Source organism: Brassica rapa, chromosome A09 (genome assembly GCF_000309985.2).
Source record: "Brassica rapa cultivar Chiifu-401-42 chromosome A09, CAAS_Brap_v3.01, whole genome shotgun sequence".
Taxonomy (NCBI): domain Eukaryota; kingdom Viridiplantae; phylum Streptophyta; class Magnoliopsida; order Brassicales; family Brassicaceae; genus Brassica; species Brassica rapa.
Window position 1 is genome coordinate 41,082,950 of NC_024803.2, and position 10,325 is coordinate 41,093,274.

At 33.3% G+C, this 10,325-nt stretch overlaps 1 protein-coding gene across 1 annotated transcript; it reads left to right on the forward strand.

Annotated features, from left to right (window-relative positions):
- The first annotated feature begins 238 nt into the window (after window positions 1–238).
- Window positions 239–5,184, forward strand: LOC117127844. The gene is made up of 2 exons (XM_033278549.1): window positions 239–436; window positions 511–5,184. Exon 2 carries the CDS (start codon window positions 931–933, stop codon window positions 5,182–5,184), a length of 4,254 nt encoding a protein of 1,417 aa, XP_033134440.1. The 5' UTR covers window positions 239–436; window positions 511–930.
- Window positions 5,185–10,325: the final 5,141 nt, after the last annotated feature.

Below are 10,325 nucleotides of genomic sequence, written 5' to 3' on the forward strand. Positions count from 1 at the left end.
ATCCTCGCAAAAGAGGAAGCGAGGCCGACCACGTGGATCACTTAATAAACCAAAAGGTATATATTTACTACCCAAAATAGCTAATCCTAAGAGAAATTGTCTTATCCCAATTATTAAACTGTGTACATTTTCAGTTCATCTGGTAAATGACCGACCATCATTCAAACCAACATATTACGACTGTAAGTATATATGGATCATATTATTATATCTTAAACCAAACTTATTCATCAAACAAACTAACTTCCCAGACTTATTTTAACAGGTGGCTGTGATAACTGCGACTCTTACAGTAAGAAATAATCCTAAACTGTGTATCTATCATGCTATATTCTTTTAACCTAACCACTGTTAATCTTAATAGTCAAGCAGAAAAATGCACGTAATATGAGAAAGGCCATTTTGCTATCCAAACGAACGTCGGCATCGTCACGCGGTACGCATAATGGCTGATAAAATCTATTTCGATTTATTACATTTCTGATTCAAATTTACGTTGTTTCTATATAGATACAAATGCTCCACGAAATCCACAAGGAACGCGTCGCACTCAACCAAAAAAGAAAGGTGCATACTACTTAAACCCCTATATTTCCCAGAATATATATATATATATATATATATATATATTTAATTTCCAAAATATATTTTTTCAGCGTAATGGTGTTTCTAAAAATCAACTAATTTCAATTTTCAAAACTAATTCATTTTAACAAATAATTTTTTTTTAAAAAAACAAAATTACTAAAGAAAACAAATAAAAAACTTTTTTACGAAAATATAAAAAAACAAATTTCTAACCCTCCGTTAAACTCTCAAGATTTCAATAAACTATTATTTAACAATTCGTAATAAACATTTTCAGAAAAAGGTTCCACATCCCGGCTAGATGAAAACCAAATCGTACCATGCTCAAAATGTGGTGCATTAATGTGGACTTCTGAAAGCACTGCTACAGACCCACGAACAGGTGAACCAACTTTCACCCTTTGCTGTAACCATGGCCAAATCAAGCTTCCACCGATCAACCGGCCGCCAGCCCTGTTAGAAAAACTTCTTCAAGCCAGATGGTTTCGAGATACTATCCGAGTCTATAATTCTGTCCTTGCTTTTACATCCGTTGGAATGAAAATGGATCATAGTGTCGTCCACGCACCTGGTCCTTATACTATACGGATCCAAGGTCAAACCCACCACAGAATTGGCTCCCTCATACCACGACAAGGCTGTCTCCCAGAATATCTCCAGCTTTACATATTTGACACGGCCAACGAACTCAAAAACCGCCTAAACGCGATGGGGCAAACCTCAGCAGAAGGTAACCTCGATGAGCCAACGTTAGCCCTCCTCATCGAGATGATTGACGAGAACAATTGTCTGGCAAAGATCTTTCGTCGTGCACGAGACCACTACGAAAGCGTTGGGTCAGAGTTTACTATTAGGTTAGTCCAAGATAAAGGGAAGGGGAAGGAATATGATCTTCCAACTACAAGCGAGGTGGCAGGTCTTATCGTGGGGGATATAACATCAACAATTGGAGAACGAGATATAGTGGTTCAGTTTCAATCTGACACTCTGCAGCAGATACGTGACGATCACCCTCTATATATGAGCCTCCAATACCCTCTTTTGTTTCCGTATGGTGAATACGGGTTTCACCCAGAAATTCCCCTGCATCTTGAGACAGGCACTTCAAGAACAAGGCAATTCGTGACCATCCGTCAATACTACGCTTCTCTAATCCAAACACGTCCTAACCAAGGAATGACGTTGATTAAAGGCGGTCGTCTCCTCCATCAGTTTATTGTGGACGTTTATACAGCGATTGAAGAAGACCGACTGAGGTGGGCGAGAAATAACCAAGAAATCTTGCGGGCTGAGCTCTACAGCAATGTCCTTGATGCTGTAAGTAAAGGTGACACTGATGCTAAAATTATCGGCCAGAGATTTATACTGCCCCCAAGTTTCACCGGAGGCCCCCGGTACTTGGTTGAGAAATACCACGATGCTATGGCTATTTGCAGAGAATTCGGCAATCCAGATTTGTTTATCACAATGACAGCCAATCCAAACTGGAGCGAGATTAAAGAACATCTTCAGAAATACGGTGGAGATTCTCCTAATGATAGACCGGATATTGAATGTCGGGTTTTTAAGATGAAGCTAGATCAACTGCTCAAGGATTTCAAAGCAGGCACTTTTTTCAAGCCATATAAGGCAGCTCTCCACCGAATAGAGTTTCAAAAAAGAGGTCTCCCTCATGCACATATATTATTGTGGTTAGGAAATTCTACCAGAACACCAAGTGCAGAAGAAGTGGATGAAATAATTTCGGCCGAGCTCCCCAACAGAGAGAAAGACCCAGCTGCTTACGACTTAGTCACGAAACACATGATCCACGGTCCATGTGGACACTTCAATCCGAAGTCACCATGTATGGAAAACAATGTGTGCACGAAAAAGTATCCTCGGCCGAATAACGATAACACTTCGATTGACAAATCCGGGTATGTGTTATATCGTCGACGCCGAAATAAAGATCCGGGTACAGTTAAGTCTGGAGCTGTACTAGACAACACTTTCGTCGTGCCTCATAACATTAACCTTCTGAAGAAGTACGAAGCTCATATTAATGTTGAATGGTGTAATCGGACAAGCGCGGTGAAATACTTATTCAAGTACATAACCAAGGGCGTTGACCGAGCAACCGCTGTTATTGAGAAAGGAAATACAGCAACTACATCCGACGCCACAGGATCCGGAGGATCAAAGGAGAAAGTCCTAAGGCAACGCAATGAGATCCAAGACTACATTGAAGCCCGATATTTATCAGCTTGTGAGTCTATGTGGCGGACTTTCGCATTCCACATACACAAAAGAAAGCCGTCAGTTGAAAAGCTTATCATTCACTTGGAAGGCGAACATAATATTACGGTTAAATCAACAGACAACCTCGGTCGGGTAATCCACAAACCGGGTATCGAGAAGACGATGTTCACAGAGTGGATGGTTTTATGCAGAAGGTCAGCGTTTGCCCGAACACTGACATATGTGCAGATTCCTGAATATTTTGTCTGGAACAACAGTGCTAAAGTGTGGACTGAGCGTAAGAGAGGAAAAACAATTGGCCGAGTCGTAGCTGTCCATCCTTCGGCAGGCGATCGATACTACCTGAGGGTCCTCATTAATAAGATCAAGGGTCCTAGAAGTTACGACGAGCTAAAAACATACAACGACGTTAAATACCCGGACTTCAAATCAGTTTGCCAAGCACGAGGCCTTTTGGACGACGATGTTGAATGGCTCGAGAGTATGTCGGAGGGTGCTCGAACGGCCAGCCCATACCAGCTTCGTGATATGTTTGTCACATTCCTAAACAACTGCTTCGTCGCAAGCCCTAAAGGACTATGGGAACACTCATGGAAATCAATGAGCGAGGACATACTTCACAAGAGGCAAAGGATCTTAGGCCACGCGAATCTGGAACTGGACGATAGTACCCTGGAGCAATACACATTGATAGAAGTTGAAAAGCTGATGCGCATGCAAGATCGCTCCTTAAACGATTTTAAGGATATGCCGAAGATCAATCCTGTTTTGCTCAAGGAACTGGGGAACAGTTTGTGGAACCAAGAAATGGATTACGATGTTGCGGAGGAAACACTAAGACATGACAAGCAATACAAATTGCTCAATGCTGAGCAACTTGCAATCTATGAATCAGTCTTAGACTCGGTTGACAAGAAAGAAGGAAAACTTTTCTTTGTATATGGCGCAGGGGGCACAGGAAAAACATTCTTATACCAGACTATTATATCCAGACTTCGGTCAAGAAAACAAATTGTTCTACCAGTGGCTTCTTCGGGAATAGCCGCATTGCTACTACCAAACGGGAGAACAGCTCACTCTCGCTTCAATATTCCATTGAAGCTCGACGAAGATAAGCTTTGCAACATCAAACCAGGTACAATGCTTGCTGAGTTAATTGAGGAAACAGACCTCATAATTTGGGATGAGGCACCGATGACACACAAACATGCTTTCGAAGCATTAGACAAGTCGTTGAAGGATATTATGTCTATCAAAAATCCACCCGCAAAGAATCAGCCTTTTGGTGGCAAAACAGTTATGTTAGGTGGTGATTTCAGACAGATCCTACCAGTCATTCCGCAAGGTAGAAGAGCTGATACTGTACTTGCTTCGATAAGCCATTCATATCTATGGAATAGCTGCCACAAGTTCTCTTTGAAAACAAATATGCGAGTCAATCAGGATGAGAAAGAGTTTTCTGAATGGCTTCTCACAGTCGGGGAAGGTCGTCTAGAAGAAGAACAAGAATATGAGGGGGATGGGTACAATGACCAACTCATAGATATCGATGACTCATTGATTTGTCAGAGTTTTGTTGACCCATTGAAAGAAGTTGTTGATGCTGCATATGGACAAATCAGCAGCCCTATGAATTCCAAGACTTCCTACACCGATAAAGCTATCCTAACACCCCGTAACGAAACCGTTGATGAAATCAATGCTTATACCATCTCACGGACCGAAGGGGTATCAAGAGATTACTACAGCTCAGACAGCTTCGAGTTATCAGATACTACATCAGATCAAAATGATACACTATACTCCATTGAGTATCTTAACTCATTGGAATACTCGGGTTTGCCTTCGCACAAACTTACTCTGAAAGTTGGTGCCCCAGTTATGCTTCTCAGAAACATAAATCAGAAAAAAGGATTATGCAACGGTACTCGGATGATCCTAACCCACGTTGGTGAACGCGTTCTGAAGGCCGAGATCATCACTGGATCCCACATTGGAGAAGAGGTCTTGATCCCAAGAATTGTGCTTTTGTATGATGAAACGAAATTACCGTTCACATTACGTCGGCGGCAATTTCCTATCAGATTGTGCTACGCAATGACAATCAACAAAAGCCAAGGCCAAAGCTTAAAAGAGGTCATCTTATACCTGCCTAAGCCAGTCTTTTCTCATGGTCAACTTTACGTGGCCCTCTCCCGTGTCACAAGCAAAGCAGGATTAACGATCATCAAAACTGAAGATCCACACCAGCTGAAAGTGAAGAACATAGTCTACAAAGAAATCTTCAAAGGCCTTCATCCCGAGACATGTAATTTAAATAATTTATTCTTTACTCCAATCTTTTCAGAAATCTAATAACATGTTATATTCACAGATTAACAACCTGGAAAATATCGACCAGCGATGATACAAGCCAATAAAGAAGAGACTAACACATAGGTTTACCCACCTACCCCAGGTACAAAACTTTTAATTTAATAGCAATACCACAATATTCAACTAAACGTTTGCTGACTAACTATTCTTATCCAATTTCAGGTCCTTTCTTTCTCATGACCCTCAAAACAATCGATCTGCAAAGACTTAATCTGCTTCCTACATTATCTTTTACTTACAGCTTTTTTGGCTTTTAAGCATTTGCGTAAACTCGATCTCAAGCAAAAATAATGACTACCAACACTTTTTTGTGTTCAAACAAACAATACCTACATCTAATATAATATTTTGGATAAAGAATTTCTTAGAAAATAACCCGGGCGTAGCCCGGGAACTGACCTAGTATATTTTAAGAGAAAACTATAAAAGCTAACCTACTTTATCTGAGAACGTCCGCATCAATAGACCTTAAATTAAATTCCTCAACATAAATTTATATTAATATTTGATTCTTAAATATAAATATTAAGTATATTAACATTTTGTTGGCGATTATTTCAAAAATTGATTCACACTAAAATTCTAAAACCACATGCATTGAGGATTGGGGATTTCATCAATTTTCGAGAATTCAAAAATACAAAATAATATAAATAAAAAGAGAAAATATATAATATGAGAGACTTGAAAATATTATTAAAAATGATTTTACATGTGCCATTTATAAAAAAAACACTGATACCCATTTCATTAAAAGTTAATATATTTATAATTTTGAGATAGAATAAAAACTTTAATTTAAAATTTAAAAATATATTTTATAAACTTAATGAGTTTATAAAAATCGTGATTCTCTAAAGTCTATTATTTCAAATTTTATTTTTTTAAAATAAATTAATAAAATATTAGCATATTTTTGTTGCGTTTAAAATAAACATAATAATATTTTTTAATAGTTTTTAAAAATATTATCCCATAATGATGATGTAACATCCTTCAAAAGAGTTAGAGCATCAACATTCGAAGAAAACTTTACAAATCTCAGAATAATGAAAATGATAATATTTAATTATGTAGTTATTTCTATTTTTCTTTTAAATAATTAATGGAGCGTTGATTTCTCAAAAATGTATGAGAGTCTCTCATATGATAAGATTTTTGTCTTCTCTTTTCTATCTTTAAACTATTTTTCTTTATTCTAAATATGAGAGACCATAAGAAATTTATATTTTCTATAGCATATAAAATAATTTTAGTAATAGAGTACAATCAGTTTTAGCTATACTTTAAAAATTAATCTAAAAAGAACTTTTTAAAATCCTACTAATCATCCTACATGTATTAAATATAAAATTTGCCAATTTTACGTCAATGGCAAACAAAAAAGGTCTTACAAGAATGGTTTACAAGAAACTTTATTTGAGAAGAGTAGTTTAGCTATCCGTGGTGAAAATGATTTTTGAGAAAAATACTTTTTAGCTTTTTTTTGTTGAAAATAAAATCATTTTATTATTAATTTGTTAAATTGAATAAATAAAATAAATAAATGAAATCTCATTATTTGACAAGATGTAGAATTAAATCATGGAAGATCGCGGAACCTGAGATTGTGTAAAGCATGTGAAACACCAACATAACTTCAGTTTAGTTAACTAATTAAAATACATATTACAAAGAAAATTACCATAAATACCACATTCATATTACAATTTTCATGTTTACACAAATCATTTTTACCATCACTTTTAATGAAAAGTAAAAGATACTTAGGGTTTAGAGGTGAATGAGGTGAATGGAGAGATAGGGTAGTATTTTTAAATCTGAATGAAATTTAGGATTCTAATAAATATATAAATAAATACTTAAATTTTTTTTAAGTGAAAAAAATAGTTTCAAACATCATTTTTGATTTTCAAAAATCAATTATGAAAAAAAAATAAAAAAAGTTAGAAAACAAATTTGAAAAAAGATTTATAAAAAGTTCGAATTTGAAAAATTATAATTCGAAAACATAAAAAAATTATTTTTATTTTATATATTTTCTTATTTAAATAATAATTTACATATAGTAATGATATAAAAGACTTTTTTCACTTAATAAAAATGTATTTTTGAAAATATCTGTTTAGTAATAGTAAAGATAAAATTGTACCATGAAATGGTAAACATAAAATTTCATCTATTACAAACGGTTTCATGTAGGAAATTACCTTTAAATATCACAAAATCAATTTTAGTCAAAAATAGTCCACAAAAAATAAAATTATCAAAATACTTAAATTATCAAAATACTATATTTAGGAATTCGATCTTTAAATGTCAGTTTTTTATATACACTATAAAAAACTATATAAAGATTTGCCACATTTGTTTTGGTTAACTACAATTATTTTTACTAACCTTTTTCTTTAACTAACTAATCTTTATTTATTTAAACACAAACTGAACACGCAATGGACGATCTTGTTTGTTGGTTAAATACCAAGTCCTTCTTAGGGATGATGGACATATGTTATGTATAGCGATAGATAAAATACGTTCTATACGCGGTTCGTCTTTTCTTTTTAATATTTCAAATCAGACGACTTGGATAAATGTAAATAATTCATTCATTCTATGTTTTTTTTTATCAACCATTCTATTCTTTGTAATTTAATTCTACATATTTAAGAGTATTTATCAGCTTACTTGTGTGAGAAGTTAATATAATAATTTGTTAATAGGACAAAACTTTGTTTTCATCACCGAAATTTAAGTGATTAATATATATGCATCATTTTATCCCAGGTTAATTATATACACCCTCAGTTACAAAAAAAATATATATATATATATACACCCTCTATTTCTTTAAAATGTCACTTTGACATTTTCACACAAATTGAAATTATTATATTTTTTATTATTTATGTATATTTGACCAATAGTATTATTTATGTTATAACTTTCACTAGAATTCTATAATGACAATTTTTGTAACAAAAAATGTTAAGATGACACTTTTTAAAAGACATGGGAAATATTAATTTAGTTTTTCTAGTATGTAATTGTTTCAAACTTTATAAATAGTAAGCGCTAGTTCTATTTCTTAATGATTGATTTTATAAGGAAATATATAAAAAGAAATTTATAAGGGTAAAATGTAGGTAGAAGAAGCCAATTCAAGTGGTACTAAAAATTTGCATCCTGGTTAACAGTTGAAGGATTCTTTTCCGACATGATCTAAAAGACCTACATTTTTAACAGATTTTCTGTAGCGCTTTCTACTGTGTCTCACTACTTTAGATTACAAAAAAAAATAAACTACTTGAAACGATAGAAAAAGGGGTTACTATGATAATTATTTTTAACAAATTTTAACGATTTATTAATCAAAGTTAACGATTTGTTAATCAAGTTTTAACGTACATTGTATGAATGTAAACCCATATGGTGATGCATACAAGACATTATCACAAATTACACAAACTACTAAATACATGTATCGTTCAATAATTATGTTATTTAGAAATTACACTCACTGATATTTATATTAAATAATGCATATATGCAAATAAACTTTGACTAGTGTATTATTTTTTTCATGCAGATTACTAACTACAATGGTTTTTTGAAATTATTACAATTTGTTAACCAATACAATTTGAACATAAGAATTCTAACAATCTATAAATGCCACTGACTCATTTTACTTACTAGAATTGCAGGATGATATCGATATAAAAATCTGTTCAACGAAAAAAATTACGTCATGTTTTATGATCTAGAACTGATGATGATCGCTTCCAATACTAAACAACCAGAAACGTCTACTCACGTATTCTCAAACCATGTCAAATGGTAGTATCGTAAGACTAAAATTTAACGAAGACTTCAAAAAATGAAAAACAAGTGTCAATATTTAAACAACTTACTTAATATTTTTTTGTTAAAAAAAGACTTTGCGTCAGAAAAATAAGAAACAAAGTCTGGCATCAAATTAATCATGTAAACCTTGATTCCTTCCACAATCATTAGCATTGGATCATTGACAAAACTGAAAACTTCAATTATTAGTAAATTTATAATCGAAGAAATAATTTCTTTTTTAAGAAACAATTTTTAAGTTTTATAATTTCATCACGAGGTAGGTCATGTATATAGAGTTTACACATGTTTTAAAACCGAACCACATATTGGTCGGTTTGGTCTGGTACAGCTTACTCATTTAAGTCCGTTAAGTAACGTCTGAAATAGTGAAGACATCCATTAACCGATTAATCGTATGTCGCCATTGCATTGATGCGATCACATATGACCGCAGAGTTGTCATTATCTCCTATATAAATTGAATGGTAGCTTTATATTAAAATATCTTAAGCAATTTAAAATTGGGAAAATTGTTTTTTAGGCCAAAATGTTAATTATGTCCTATTAAACTAATTCACATATTTTATGTCTAATTAGACTAATTATTTTCAAAATAGCAATAATGCCCTTAAATTCAATTATAAATTTGAAATTACCATTAACAAAACAGTTGTAAATATTAAAATATAATAAATAATAAAAGTAATTAAAATAAAAGAAAACATTTAAATTCTCAAATAAAAAAAAAACTAACCTACACTTTATGTCCCACGATTTTTTTATTTTTTTTTTGAAAAATTGATTTTTCATATATGGAAACTTATATTTTCAATATTTTCATTCATATTTCAGAACTGGTTATTTTTATCTATAGAATACAGTAAATCTGTAGAATTCAATTTCTACAATTTGGAACGGACCCTAACTATATTTTTCAAAGAAAAAAAAAACTATATTTTTCACCCCTCCCTCGTGTATGGTCATGCATGGAAGAGATTTTGTACCGTGCGAGTGTGTAAAGCTTGAATTTGTGAAGAACGGGAAATTTATCACTCATCTAATCACACATATACAGGAAAATAATATTGTAATTTATATATATAAGATTACGACTATACCGTATAAATGGTTTGTTATATCTTTCAGTTAAACAAACCACACACTCTCTATATAGCGAAGAAAACATAAATCAAATTTGGTAGGAAAAGGAGAAACAACAATGATCGAGGACGTTTACAACCTGAGTGGGGTATTTACAAAGATGCGGCTGT